General features: G+C 44.7%; 1 protein-coding gene across 1 annotated transcript in view; it reads left to right on the forward strand.

The window, feature by feature from the left end:
* MYO18B (myosin XVIIIB) overlaps nucleotides 1-15,012 on the forward strand; it is a 352,648-nt gene that overhangs the window by 155,168 nt on the left and 182,468 nt on the right. Inside the window, exons 17-18 of the mRNA XM_044685471.1 lie at nucleotides 8,946-8,953; nucleotides 9,039-9,094. Of these exons, the coding sequence (XP_044541406.1) occupies nucleotides 8,946-8,953; nucleotides 9,039-9,094 (64 nt within the window). The remainder of the gene's footprint in view (nucleotides 1-8,945; nucleotides 8,954-9,038; nucleotides 9,095-15,012) is intronic.

Below are 15,012 nucleotides of genomic sequence, written 5' to 3' on the forward strand. Positions count from 1 at the left end.
TCTCTCTCTCTGTTTCTCTGTCTCTTTGTCTCTGTCTTTCTCTCTATTTCTGTATCTCTCTGTCTATCTTTCTATCTCTCTGTATATTTGTCTATCTCTCTTTGTTTGTATTTCTCTGTGCATGTCTCTCTGTCTCTATCTCTGTCTGTCTCCTTTGCCTCCATCTCTCTGTGTGTCTATCCATCTGTTTCTTTGTGTCTCTCTGCCTCTGTCTCTCTGTGTGTCTCTGTTTCTGCCTCTCTCTGTGTTTCTCTGTCGCTTTGTCTCTATCTCTCTGTCTCTTTGTCTATCATTCTTTCTCTCTCTCTATTTGTCTATCTCTGTGTATGTATTTCTCCGTGTCTGTCTGTGCATGTCTCTCTGTCTCTATCTCTGTCTGTCTCCTTTGTCTCCATCTCTCCGTGTGTCTATCCATCTGTTTCTTTGTGTCTCTCTGTCTCTATTTCTCTGCCTCTGTCTCTCTGTTTCCCTGTCTCTTTGTCTCTATCTCTGTGTCTCTCTGTGTCTTTCTGTGTCTGTCACTGTTTCTGTCTCTGCCTTGGGTGTTCCTTGGCATGACAAAATCCAGGGCTCCATTGGGTGGTCCAGGTGACCAGTGTCATAGAGGTTTGGAGAAGAGAGAAGTTCATGAAAGTTCGGTCAGAACAATCAAGGCGAGCTCTGTGGAGAAAGCAGGACTGGCCTGATTGGAAGGATCGGGGCTTCTCAACCTCAGTGCTCTGATCCTTTTCTTCCTGGGAGCCCGAAACCTCTCATGTACTACTTGGGTCACCCCTATGCTTGCCCCTGAGATCCATCTGCTGACATGATTCATGAGAAGGGAAGCCAGGGCAAGCCTGCTGGAACTCCGGCTGAGAAGTCTCTCTCTCCCTTCCCAGAAGCCAGCGGTCTAGTGTTCCCTTGCCATGAGAATGATCCCAGACCCAAATGCTGTGGATTTTGTTCGTGAGAGCTGGAGTGTGGAAATTGAAGAACAAAGCTTGATTTGGGAGGGCTCTATCTGTTCTGCTTAGTCATCTCCTGAAAAAAGAGAGGATGGAATGAATTTGGGCAAAATTAACTGACCAACAGGGCCCATAGGCTTTGGGGAGACAGTCTGTATAATGGGTAGAGCCAGGAAGAAGCCTGAATTTTGGTGCTTGCCTCAGACACTATCTGTGTGATCGGTGGGTTACTTCATCTCTCTGAGGTTCAGTCTTGTCTCTAAAATAAAGGGGTTGAACTCAATGATTTCTAAGGCCTCTTCTAGCTCAAAAATCTATCTATAGGACCTTGGGTAAGTCACCAAACCTCCCTGAGCCTCAGTTTCCTCATCTAAAATGAGGAGAACATTATTTGCTGGACCCACTTCACAGAGTCATTGTGGTGAAGGGGAATTTGGTCAACCTTGAAGCTCCAGTAAGGGAGCTATTGATATGATTAGTCTGGGCTGGGAGCAGCCATGCTACCAGCTGCTGAGGGAGCCTCTGGGACTGAATCCTGGACCCATGATTGATGATTATGGCTAGTTCCTTGATTTGGGTCAGACCATGATTTACTCAACCAAAAAGAAAATTGATTTTGCTTTTCTTGGTGAGACTAAGGTGACTGAGTCCTTCATTCTAAGGAGATGAAATCAGATCGGACACTGATAAAGCCTGAGGATGAGAAGCAGAGCAGCGCTGATCACGTATACACACACATATGCACAGAGGAATCATATTCTTATACATAGATCTAAAGCCAGTTCACGAACTCCAGACTAAGACCCCTCCTCTTTTTAATCTATAGCGCTATCTCTTGTATCTCTCTCTCTCTCTCTCTCTCTCTCTCACAAGTTCACGGACCCCAGATTGAGACCCCCTACTCTTTTATTTTATTGTATTGTATTGTATTGTATTGTATTGTATTTTATTTTATTTTATTTTATTTTATTTTTTTAAACCCTTAACTTCTGGGTATTGGCTCCTAGGTGGAAGAGTGGTAAGGGTGGACAATGAGGGTCAAGTGACTTGCCCAGGGTCACACAGCTGGGAAGTATCTGAGGCCAGATTTGAACATGGGACCTCCCATCTCTAGGCCTGACTCTCAATCTACTGAAGCTGCCCCCCCTACTCTTTTAAACCTATATCTATATCTATCTAACAAATTCATGGATCCCAGCTCCAGATACATAAATATATATGTTTATCTAAGTGTGTGTATGTGTATTTAATTGAATTTTTAAAAATGAAATTATGATATAATACATTTTAAAAACAAGTTCAGATAGAGATAACTATATATAATATATTATAACTATATTATAGAATATATAATGTAATATACAATACATATTATCACTATATTATATAATGTAAATATAATATATTATAACTATATTATATAATGTAAATATAATATATTACAACTATATTATATAATGTAAATATAATATACATCATACCTATATTATATAATGTAATATATAATATAATATAATATAAATATAATTCGATAGTTTTAGGGGGTAGCTTGTGTGGCTCAGTGGATTGAGAACCCAGCCCAGAGAGAGGAGGTTCTGGGTTCAAATTTGACTGCAGGCTGAGTTTCCTAGCTGTATGACCCTGGGCAAGTCACTTAACCCCCAGTGCCTAGCCCTTACCTCTCTTCTGCCTTGAAACCAATACACAAAATTGATTCCAAGATGGAAGGTGAGGGTTTTTTAAAAAATAGGATTGGTTTTCTTTGTAATTAAAATATTTTATTTCCCATCATCTGAGAACAGGCTTAACTAGAATGTCAAAATAGTGATCCATGACAGAGAAATGGTATGTCCAGAGAAAACTCTTGAAATAGGTTGCTCATGACTATTCATTCTGGCCAGTCCTGGCCTAAAGTTCCTGAGGATCGCGTATATAGATGTAAGCTTCTTGAGGGCAGAGCTATTTCCTCTTTGTATGTGCATCCTCCACACCTAACTCAGGGTTTGGCCCATAGTAGGGGCTTCATAATGCTGGTTGCTTGGCCAATGCTTGAATGGGTCTGGTCATTCTTGAATATAGCTTGCAGTCTTGCAGAGGCCAAATGGGATAAGAGATCTGAGAGTCAATCCTTGTTGCTAAGAATAAATAAGGGGGAAATTGTTTAGATATTTCTGATCTTCATGACTCTTTTGCGAGGAATTTTTTGGCAAAGATCACTGGAGTGGCTTGCCATTACCTTCTCCAGATCTACCGATGAGGAAAGTGAGGCCAACGGGATTAAATGACTTGCCCAAGGTCACACAGTTAGTGTCTGGGGCTGGATTTGAACTTAAGTCTTCCCGTTCAGGCCTAACCTTCTACACACTGTGCCACTTGGTCACCCTAATGATAGCCACTCAACAAAACTAACCAAAACATTGGCTGAGGTTGACATATGCAGTGTTCCACCACCTTGCCCCATGCTCCCAAAAAGGAGGAAAGGGGGTGCCGTCTCCTCTCTCTTCTTCAGAGCTGGGCTTGGTCGTGATCATGGCGCCATCTTGGATGTCAGTTTCCATTGATATCATTGCCATCGTTGTGCTGATTGCCTTCTTGGTTCTGGGGTCTCCTTCTTTCTCGGGATGGGCCCGCTACTTGGCTCACCTTCTGTGGACGGTTTGCTTTCTCCCTTTTTGCCTCCCCAGTCCCACCCCCAACTGCAGCCTAATTAAAGTGTCAGAAGTGTGCTCACCCGAAGTGAAGGATGAGGCTAGGAGCCTCTTACCAGGTACAATTAGCTCTCGGCAGAGACATTCAGTGGAGGCTTGCTGAAGAATCGCTCGGTGAACTCCATTCATCCTCATGACAAAGATTGTAATGGGAGCCGGGAATTATATACCAGTGTAACATGTTCTCATTACAGGCCCTGGATCACAATCATCCTGACCCTTCGGAGGCTGGGATTAGCTCTGTTAAAGTGGTCGATAAGAAAGCGGGAGAAGGAGTGGCCACTGGGGAATGTCCATTTACATCTCTACTGGCCACAGATGGCTTCATTCTCATGGATGGCCATTTGATCCGGCCATTTATCCTGGGCTTCTCGATCAGGGCTAAGGATTTCCCAGACTCCCAGGCTTGGATCTCTGACACCTGTGAGAGCCCTTTGTGCAACTCACTTGTTTTACAGAGGAGGGAACCCAGGTTAGAGAGTTTAATTGATTTATTTGTCTCTGGTCACTCAGCTAGGAAAGACTGGCATCAAGGTCTTCTGACAGCAAGTCCAGCGTCCTCTCCATCGGGGAAATGAGGAGGGGGCCCCGCCTGGGTCAAAGAATGGCTGCTAATTCTGACATTAAAGGTCTTATCCTTCGAGCCTGGCACAAAGTAAGGTCTAAATAAATGTTTGGTGCTTAATTGATGGATTATTTATTCTCTACAAGCTGAGCTATCTCAGTTGGGATCAGGCTTGCCCTTAAACATGGATAGGGTTTGGATTTCATAGCATCACAGAGTCTGAGAACTGGAAAAGGGTTTCAGAGACTCTTCCACGCCAACCTCCTCATTTCCCCGATGGGAAAACAGAGACTCCAGGAAATTAAGTGTTCATTCTGATAGTAAATAAATGAAGTGGGATTTGAACTCGGGTTTTTCTGGCTCCAGGACCAATACTCTTATCTACGTTGCTTCTTTGATGATTTTTTGGAGGAATTTATTCATCCACTAAGCTTTTACAATCAGAGAATCAAAGACTCAGAGATATAAGAGATGTCTGAGACCAAGCAAGAATCCTCTCTCCTCTGCTCAGTGAAGGGGAACCCAGTTTTCCACAGCGGTCCGTTCCCTTCTGGGCATCTTACCATGTGCTGGCCTGTGTGCTATACCCTGAGATCCAAAGGCAACACCATAACAAGTCTTGCCCTTAAGGAGCTTATGTTCATTTGGCATGTCTGCATCTTGTAAATCCAAACTGTATGTTTGGTAAACTCAAGGGCAATGGGGAAAGCCCCCACAAGCCATCCATTTGGGATCCTAGATTGAGGGTAAGGGACTTTAGGGGTCATTGAGTCAGACTCTTCTACTTTACAGAATAGGAAACGGAGGCAAACAGAGGTGAAGCAGCTTGATCAATGATACCTGGCTAGTAAGACTCCAAGGTTTGACTAGAACCCACGTCTTCCTAATTCCCATCGCATTGCTTTCTCTTCTTCGTTATCAGCATCATTCTCTTTCTCCTCCTTTTTATACAGCACCTCATTGTCCATGATCCCTGTAAGAGATCGGGTTCCACCCTGCATGTTTCCTCCCATGCCCCTTTGGTGGCTCTTCCCTCCTCTCCCTCATTTGAGATATTTCTGCTACAAAGTCTGGACTGCACTACTGGAAGCCAAGAGGGACCTACTCACCTGGCTCAGTGGCCAGTGTTGGATACCATCATCTCTATTTTATAGATGAGCAAATGGCGACCCAGAGAAGTTGTTTATGGCCACCAAGGTAGGAAGAGATGAGACAAGGTTCTGAGCCCTGACCAACAGCCAAGGCAAAATGTGGCCCAAACGTGGGACCAGTAAGCTACCCATTCATGAACTAGCCTTGGAGAGCTGGAGCAAGGAGGCCTAACGTGCCCCAGCATCATTTCCCCTGATTCGGTTGTCTCATCAGTGAAAACTACATTTGACGAGGCTTATTAAAGAGACAACATTATTGCAGAGTGATTTAAGTGCCTCATTTGGGGACGAGGGAAACAGGAGCTGAGAAGCAGCCAGGGCGGCTGGCTATAAATATTCCCCCAGTGTGTGGGTAAAATCTTCCTTCTAAGGCAAAAGTGGCTGCTTTCATTTCCATTAAAAAAAAAACAGACCTTTTTTCTTTCTCTTGGCTCCAAGGCCTGGCAGGCACTATTTGCAGGGTGTGTATGTGTGTGTGTGTATTTCAGAAGATGCCAGAAGGCCTCCCCGAGTCCTTATTTACTGCAGGGAACAGGGTCCGTGCCCAGTGGTCCCTCTAGCTCATTAGCCTGAATGATTCCCCATCTCTAAAGAGGATGAGCTTTGAGGAGCCATCAGGGTGAAATGAGAACATCAGATGGAGGACAGAAAATTCATCTGCAGAGGGAGCTGGTGGAAGGATCCTGACATCACTTTTGAAAAGTCCAATGAGGCAGTCTGGCCCAAGGGAGACCCTTGTATAGCATGGAATGTTAAAACTGGAAGGAGGGGACAGCTGGGTAGCTCAGTGGATTGAGAACCAGGCCTAGAGATGGGAGGTCCTGGGTTCAAATCTGACCTCAGACATTTCCCAGCTATGTGACCCTGGGCAAGTCACTTAACCCCCATTGCCTACCTTTACCACTCTTTTGCCTTGGAGCCAATGCACAGTATTGACTCCAAGATGGAAGGTGAGGGTTTAAAAAAAACTGGAAGGAACCTTAGAGAATACCAAAGCCAGGAGAGAGTTTGGTCCAAAGAACATAGAATGTCAGGGTGAATAGAGATCCCAGAACATAGAACATCAGAGGTGGGAGAGGTATTAGAACAAAGAATATGGAATATCAGGGTTGGGGGGATCTTAGAGCATAATTTCAGATCATAGAAGGGAAATTAGGATACAGACTGACAGAGAGAAGATCTTCAAATGTAGAATGTCAGATGTGGGAGAGACCTTAGAACACTTAGATTGGGGAACATGGAATATCAGTGTTGGGAAGGTTTTAGAACATGGAAAATTGTAAGGATGGGGTAGTGGAAAGGCAGCAAGGTGGGCCAATGCATATAGTGCCAGACCTGGAGGAAAACCTGAGTTCAAATCTGTTCTCAGATACTTGCTAGCTGTGTGCACCTGGATAAGTCACTTAGCCTTATTTGCCTCAGTTTCCTCATCTGTAAAATGAACTTGAGAGGGAAATGGCAAACCATTTCTGTCAAGAAAGATGGGGTCACAAAGAGGCAGACACGAAGGGACGGAGCAACAACGACACTAGAAAGGGGCCTTGTTCCTTTTGCTCTTATGCTGGTTTCCCATTGAAGCTCTGACCTTTGTTTTCCCTCCTTCCTAAGTGGGAGCAGACATCCAGGTACAATTTGAGGTCCAGGTTCTAGGTCTAATCTGGGGCTTGAATTGTGGGTCTGTTTTTACCCCTTCTGTGTGCCTCAACTGTAAAAAACAAGGAGACTTGGCTCGTGCCATGTCCCGCCACCTCTCAGTCCAACTGAAGAGGAAAATGTGCCCCCCAGCACGGGTGAGAGACTTGAGGTCATTCAGCTCCTCAGCCAGTGTGAGAGACTGTCCTGCTATATTTTGTCTGAAACATAAAATCGCAGCATGCTCTGAGAGACAGAGTAGTTCTTGGTCCAGCTCTGTCCTTTGGCATAGGAGGAAACTGAGGCTTCCAGAGGGTGAGTGGCTTACTCAAGAGTTTTTTAGCCAGTCTGGGACCAGTTGATTTAGGGTCTGATGCTTCCTGGGCCTGCTCTCTTTCTACTATCCAGTGGTACACAGGCCTCTTAAAAGTAGTTAGTCCCATGGCAGTAAGGTGGCACAGTGGATCGAGAGCCAGGCTCAGAGAGGGGAGGTCCTGGGTTCAAATGTGATCTCAGACATTTGTATGACCTTGGGCAAGTCATTTAATCCCCATTGCCTAGCCCTTACCACTCTGCTGCCTTGGAACCAATATATAGTATCAATTCTAAGAGAAAGTAAAGAGTTAAAAAAAAAAGTAATTAGCTCCCTGGATTGGAACCTGGCTAAATGCTTTTGCCAATGAGCTGGGAGCTGAGAAGTACCACACATGGTGGGCCTCGTGTCAGAAGGGCGATTCCAGGGGCTGCTTCTGAAATTCTGCCTCAGCCATCGGCACCCCGGAGGCCCTGGCAGCTGGAGACTGGGATATGGGCTGGAGATTTGTTGTAGATTTTTGCAAAATCCTGAGTAAACTCCAGGGTCAGCAGCAGGCACGCTGAGGCCCGAGATTCATATCTTGGGCAAATAGTACATGAGGAAGTCTTGCTTGTGGTTTGATTATTTGATTTCTTCTTTTTTCTCTGTTAACCCAGGCAAGATGGAAGCCCTTCTCTGATGCCTCGCTTTGGTGCCTCTTTCTCCTTTAGAATAAATTATAACCTGGCTTTTCCTGCCCTCCCCAGTCTGGCTGTCACCTACCTTTTCGGTGGAATATATGTACCGTTCTTGGTAAATATAAAAGTGTAATAGAAATGTTGGCCAAACCTGAGCCAATCTTTAAGGGAGAAAATATCCTGGAATGGTTTGCCATTTCGTCCTCCAGTGTGTCCCCATTCTACAGATGAGGAACTGAAGCAAATAAAGGACCTGACCAGGGTCACACAGCTAAGAAGTGTCTGAAGCTGGATTTGAATTCAGATCTTCCTGACTCCAGGCCCAGCATTCTATCCATGGAGCTCTCTAATACTAGAACAGCATTTGACATTTAATCCCATCCTGTATTTTATGGGTCACATAATCATTCTCTGCAATTTCTTAGAGAAATCTCGTAGAGGACCCAATCATTTTTTTTTTTTAAAAAAAGATGATCAATAACCATGAAATACCCATTGTACAGAGTAGAGGTCCCTTGACAAGACTAAGTTCTCCTTTGCACATGGATGGTCTTGGTTTTTTGTCCTGGACTCATGACTTGGTAGAGGGAACTCCCAGTAGGGAAACTCCCTCTTCCAATGTAGATCTATCCCTTAATGTCCTTGAGATTTTCCTGGGGGACAAAGAAATTAAGCGACTCACCCGGAGCCACCCAGTCAGTATATGGTAAGACTTGATTCCAGGTCTTCCTGTCTCTGAGGCCAGCGTTCTAGCCACCAGTCAGGCAATTCCAGGTGCCCACAGTCCTTCATGTCCATAAGGTCTCCATCATCCAGCCACGAATTATCCCAGATCATGCAGGAACCGCCAATGTAGTAAGGCTGCTGGGTATATCCAGGCTCGCCACAACTGGATACAGAAGGAGGGCAGAGGCTGGATTTCCTCGTGATAACCCGCTGCTCTGGGAGTGAGACTCCAGCGTGGCCTCCGTCACTCCCCTTGGGTGGGTCTCTGCTAATCACTTCTGTTCTCTGGATCCCGGTTTCTCCGTCTCTAGAAGGTGAGGGTCAGAGCCGATTGTGAGCGAGGTCCCTTCCAGCCAGGACCTTCTGCAGGGAGAAGCCTCCTCCTCGGGGGCCCTGGGTGAGCATCGCTGCTCCCGGCCCGTCCGGTTTGGCCAAATAGGATGTGAAATCTGCCCGTACCATCATTTCAGCCTAATTGGGCCTTAAGAAACCCGCAAGAACAATTCCCTGTTTGGAAACAAAGTGCTCATGGCTCGTTTAATTTGCTTTCATTTCTCAGTCCTCCCTGTTTCCTCCCGGGATGGTGTCCACTCATTATTCCATGGCGTGTTGCCCATCTAGACCTGGGAAGCTCACTCCTGACATCACCCTCTGTGGGGGGCACAGAGGGGCATTTAGAGGGTCCAGGAAAGTTAAGGTCACTCGCTTCTGTGTTCTCTGCCAGCCCTTGGGGACGAGAAAGGGGGGCAGTGCCGATTCCCCCCTTTATTTGGCTCGGTCCGTGTTCACTGTGCAACTTGAAATTAATGCCTTAAATTAATTTTGTACTCTCCTCGCTCAGGCTGATTAGCACAAATTAAATTTCATGCTAATTGGCCGAAGCAGATACAACACAATACAGAAATCTTTGATTAATGCCGATTTGGGAGGGGACGGGGGAGATGGAGGCAGTTTCTTTGTTCCACAAGTCTTGCCCCATGTTTTCATTGTGCATGATCACTGTTTAGTTATTTTATATTAATTATGTTAGATTACGTAATTATATATTGTATTCATGATATAGAATCATTATATTATAGAATCATATGGCATATCATATCATTTAATATTTAATATTTCATTAGATTACATGAATACCTTTGTTGACTTGTATTTGAAAGGGAAGCTGCCTGAAGCCAAGCCTCCTTGTGGGATTGGTGCCCAGCATCCTGGAGGGGCATCATGGGATTTAGAGTTTGGAAAGGTCCTCAGAGGCCAGAGAATCCAACCCTTTCATTTATAGAGGAGGTAGCTGAGGTCTACAGGGAAATGACTTGCCCAAGGTCACCTATATACTACTAATCATCTTTATTTCCCTCACAACTTATTCATGGTAGGAACCCTGGGTCTTTGTTGTACTTCAAAACCAGTATTTTCCCCATCTCACTGGGGAGATACAGGATATTCTGGCTGAACATTTTCATGGTAGATCAGCCATGACAACTGACACCGATCCATGGGCCAAGAAGGAATAGGAACTAGACTTGTGGCTTCATTTGGCTAGTGGGAAAGCTCCCTGAACCAATGCAAGTTCAACTTTGAGAACTGATGAGACCACAGAGGGTTAAATGATTTGCCCAGGGTCACACAGCCAGCCTGCGTCAGCCCTAAGACTTGAACTCAAGTCTTACTGGTTTTTAGGCAGGCTCTCTATTCACTGTTGCAAGCTGCCTCCTTAAGCCTATAACTTCAGAAAAAAATAGATAATGGACTCAAAGTAGTCAAGATGTGATCCCCAAAGCAATTTGATGACTATTACTCTCCCTGGTCATTTTTGGGGGGATTTATTTTCTCTTCCTCCAAACAGCATATTAAGAGGAATGGTTTCAGCCTTGCCTTCCCATAATGATTATTTTTAATGCTTATTAAATTGGATTGTAATTGTTAAATTCTGCTTTCTCAAATCAAATCAAATGCAATAATATTTGTGAAACACTTCACATAGTGCCTGGCACATAGATGACATTTAATAAATACTTGTTCCCTCCCCCAATCCTTCTCTTCTCCCTTTTTTGCCTTTGGGAATTACTAAACAACACTGTAATTGGGAGAGTAGCTGGGGCTGTCTTCCAGGCTCCAGTATCCAACAGGATAAGGCAGGGAGAGTTCCCTTGTTCCTATAAAGGAGGTGTTGAGTAGAGGACCTCAGGGATTTGTGTTTGGCTTGGTACTGGTGAATGTATGTATTACTGAATTGGATAAAGTTATATAGATAGCATGCTCATGAAGTGGGCAGATGGCAGAAATCTGAGAGGGGCAGCTAACCCACAACCTGTCAGAGTCAAAAATCAAAAAGATCTTGGGTGAGTAGAGTGTTGGATCAAATCATAGGATCATTGATTTAAAGCAAAGAGAGAGAAAGTGAGAGAGACAGAGGCCATTGAATCAAATATGCCTTTATTTAAGAGTTAGTGCTCTTTAATATGGATAAATGTAAAGTCTTATATACTTGGGCTCAAGAAGTCAATGGAACAAATATAGGATTAAAGAAGCAAAGTTAGGTTTTTCTTTCTTCTTTTCTTTCCTTCTTTCTTCTATTCCTTCCTTCCTTCCTTCCTCCCTCCCTTCCTTCCTTCCTTCCTTCCTTCCTTCCTTCCTTCCTTCCTTCCTTCTTTCCTTCTTTCTTTCTCTTTTTTTCTATTTCTCTCTTTCTCTCGCTTGGAAAAGGACAGTGAGAACAGTGAAAGACCTTGAGCCCATGCTGTCTGAAGATCAATTTGAACAGACTGGGGACACTGAGTCTGGTGAGAGAAGACTTAGGAGTGGGGTGTTCATTAAAGTTAAATTGGGGAGCAGGGCAAAATTATTGGCATGCTCCATCCTTCCCTCCCCTCCTCTCCCTCCCTCCCTTCCTCCTCTCTCTGTTTCTCTCTGTCTCTGTCTCTCTCTCTGTCTCTGTTTCTCTCCCTGCCCCATATATATATTTTGCTAGAGAATGCTTTTTAGAAAATGACTTGCTAGTTAACAGGCACTAACTGGCCAATTGTGAGTGAGAGCCTAGTACTCAGATCAAGGTCTAAACCAGTTATCTCACAGACCTTGTCATCTTTGCCAACAAACTAATCTCAGTTAATAGCATGTATTAAGTACCTATTAGGTGCCAGGTCTTGTGCCCAGGGATACAAAGCCCAAGAATGAGGCTTACTCTACTAAGTGCTTACATTTTAATGAAGCAAACGAAAAGTCATTTAACCCCATTGCCTGGTCCTTGCTGCTCTTCTGCCCTGGAACCAATATATAGTACAGTAAAGGTTTTGAAAAAAAGAACCAGTACTAGTAGCAGAGTGGTAGGGGCTAGAAAATGGGAATTAAGTGACTTGTCCAGCATCACACAGCTAGGAAGTATTTAAGGTCAGATTTGAACCCAGGACCTCCCATCTCTGGGTCTGGCTCTCAATCCCAGTATTGATTTTAAGATGGAAGGTAAGGATTTAAAAAATAAATAAAAGCTGCCAAAAATAGATGAGTCCTTCCTGTCACTGAAGATGAGGATTGGCTGCTCACTTCTCAGGGGCTTTGGGGAGAACCTGACCAGCTAGTCCCTGAGGTTCCTTTTGGTTTGGACAGCTGGTAAATCCATGCCTGGCTCTGCTTGGTCCCAGTGGGCAGATTCGGGAACAACGAATGGAGGTGACAAATAGGCCTATTCATTCTTAATGTCAGGGAAAACTCCCAAACAATGAGAGCTGCTCAGAAGCCGAGGAGAGGAGGTGGGGAAGGAGGAGAAGGTGCCCAGATCCATGCATCTCATTACTACCCACGGCCCCTCACACCATTCCCAACCTCAGGCCAACAGCCTCCTGCCTTGATTGTACCTCAAAATTGCCAGCATGGGGCTACCCTTGTTCACATCAGGAAGACCTGTTTACAGGCCCAGTAAACATAATTAGTGGCACAGCTAGACTGGCTCTCTTTCATCTGGGAATAGCTGGGAGGATATGGAGGTCTGAAGAATTAACCTTTACAAGATGGAGGGAGGTGGGGACTGCTTAGCAGGAGCTCTGATTGCTTCAGGGGTTTGTGAGCCCCACATGGAAATTGCCTGGACACTTGAGACTCCCCCCCCCCCCCAAACCTTGTTCAGATTCTTTTCTTTCTTTTCTCTTTTCCCAATTCTTCAAGTGCCTGCCACTGTTTATATAAACCCCTGCCTTTTCCCCAAATGTAGTACTGGGGAGGGAGTGGGGTGTGGGCAACTACAATCACTTGCCTGGCCTCAAAGGACCTCAGAGTTGGAGAAGAGTTGGGAGTAGATGGTCTCTGAGGTTCCTTCTGGCTCGGACATCCTGTGAATCTGTGCCTAGCTCTGCTTGGCTCCAGTGGACAGAACCAGGAACAATGGGTGGAGGGGGCAAAGAAGCCTATTCAAGCTTGAAATCAGGGAAAACTGCCAAACAATGAGAACTGTTCAGAAATAGAGATGAGGTGGGGAAGGAGTGAGTATGAGCAAGGAAACTTCTTTCAGGGAAGGAAGGTAGGGAGTGGGTGGTGATAGGGAATGAATCTTAGAGAGTATCACTAAGGTTGGATCTATAAATCTTTCCTGGGGATTGATCTAGAGGTTCTCACTGAGGTTGGATCTACAATTCATCACTGGAAATTGATCTTGAGATCATCACTGAGGATGGATGTTAACTTAGAGGACATCACTGAGGATGGATTTTAACTTAGAGGTCATCACTGAGGATGGATTTTAACTTAGAGGTCATCACTGAGGATGGATAAATCTTCTATAGGGATTGACTTAGAGATCATCACTGGGGATTGATCTAGACCAGGGGTCGGCAACATATGGCTCTTGAGCCATATCTGGCTCCACCTCCAGACCTGCCAGTCCAGGCAGAACCCTAGGATGTGCCTCAGGGGGACCTTCAGCCCCCGCCCCATATTCCAGCACCTTCTGCCTCCATCCTTCTCCTTCCGCATGCGTTTATGGCTCTCATGGCCAAAAAGGTTGCCGACGGTTGATCTAGAGGTTCTCACTGAGGTTGAGGTCATCACTAGGGATTCATCTAGAGGTCATCTCTGAGGATGGATGAATCTTCTAGGTCATCACTAGGGATTGACTTAGAGATCACTGGGGATTGATCTAGAGGTTTTCACTGAGGTTGAGGTCATCACTGTGATGTAGAGGTCATCACTAATGTTGGATCTACAGTTCACCTAGAAGCCATCACTGAGGATAGATGGATGTTCAAGGTCATCGCTGGGGGTCATCACTTAGAATCACCAGGACTAGATTAGTGACATTCTCACTGACCTCTGCCCTAGCCAGAGCACATTTTGAATATTGGGTTCAGCTCTGGGAGCCACAGTTTAGGAAGGACACATAAACTGGGGGGTGTCCAAAAGAGGACATCCAGCGTGGTTGAAGGGCCTCAAGTTCATGTCATATGAAGATCAATAGAAGGAACTGAGATGTTGAGCCTGGAGAAGAGAAGGCTCAGAGGGGAACGTGATCGTCATCTTTAAATCTCTGGAAGGCTGCCATATGGACGAAAGATGAGACTAGTTCTTTTTGCCCCCAGAGGGCAGAACAAAGGAGTTTATAAAGAGGCAATACTTCCTAACAACTAGAGCTTTCTCAAAGTGGGAAGGCTGCTTCAGGAGGTAGTAGGTTTACTATCAAAGGATGCCTTGATTCAAATATTGTTCACAGAATGGGAATATTGTAGAAGTTTTAAATTCTTATGCAGGTAAAAGCCGAGTGCCTTAATCTAGTTCATTTTTCAGATATGAAAACTGAGACCTATAGAGGAGAAGTAGCAAGTCTAAGTGTATATAGCAAGTTAGTACCAGAGATAGGAATCCAGGCCCTTTCCTGTTTCCACTGTATCGTCTTTTGTCCTGAGGAATGATAGAACACCTACATCTCCAGGCTTGCACTTAGGCCAATGTTCCAGACCTCTCCCATGGACCTCCTAGATTATCTTAGGCAGCAAAGATGTCTCCCTCTTATCTTTTGTTAGCTCTGTTGCCCCAAAGTTTTATTTGAGGCATTATTTTAAAGTTGTTTGGAGGGAAATGTTGGAGAGTTCAACTGGGTCCTGGCTTATATTCCATCTTATAAAATCTGGGCCTCAAGGATTGATAAGATCAAATGTATAACGTTCTCTGTGACCCTTAAGACATTTTGTACTTTTTAGTTATTTTTACAATTATAATTATTAGTGTTTTTCTAAACATCCTCCCACATATAAACTCTTATCTGTGATTACCCTGACCTTCCCCCCACTCTGAGTTATTTCTGATTG

Source organism: Gracilinanus agilis, chromosome 1, assembly GCF_016433145.1.
Source record: "Gracilinanus agilis isolate LMUSP501 chromosome 1, AgileGrace, whole genome shotgun sequence".
Classification (NCBI taxonomy): domain Eukaryota; kingdom Metazoa; phylum Chordata; class Mammalia; order Didelphimorphia; family Didelphidae; genus Gracilinanus; species Gracilinanus agilis.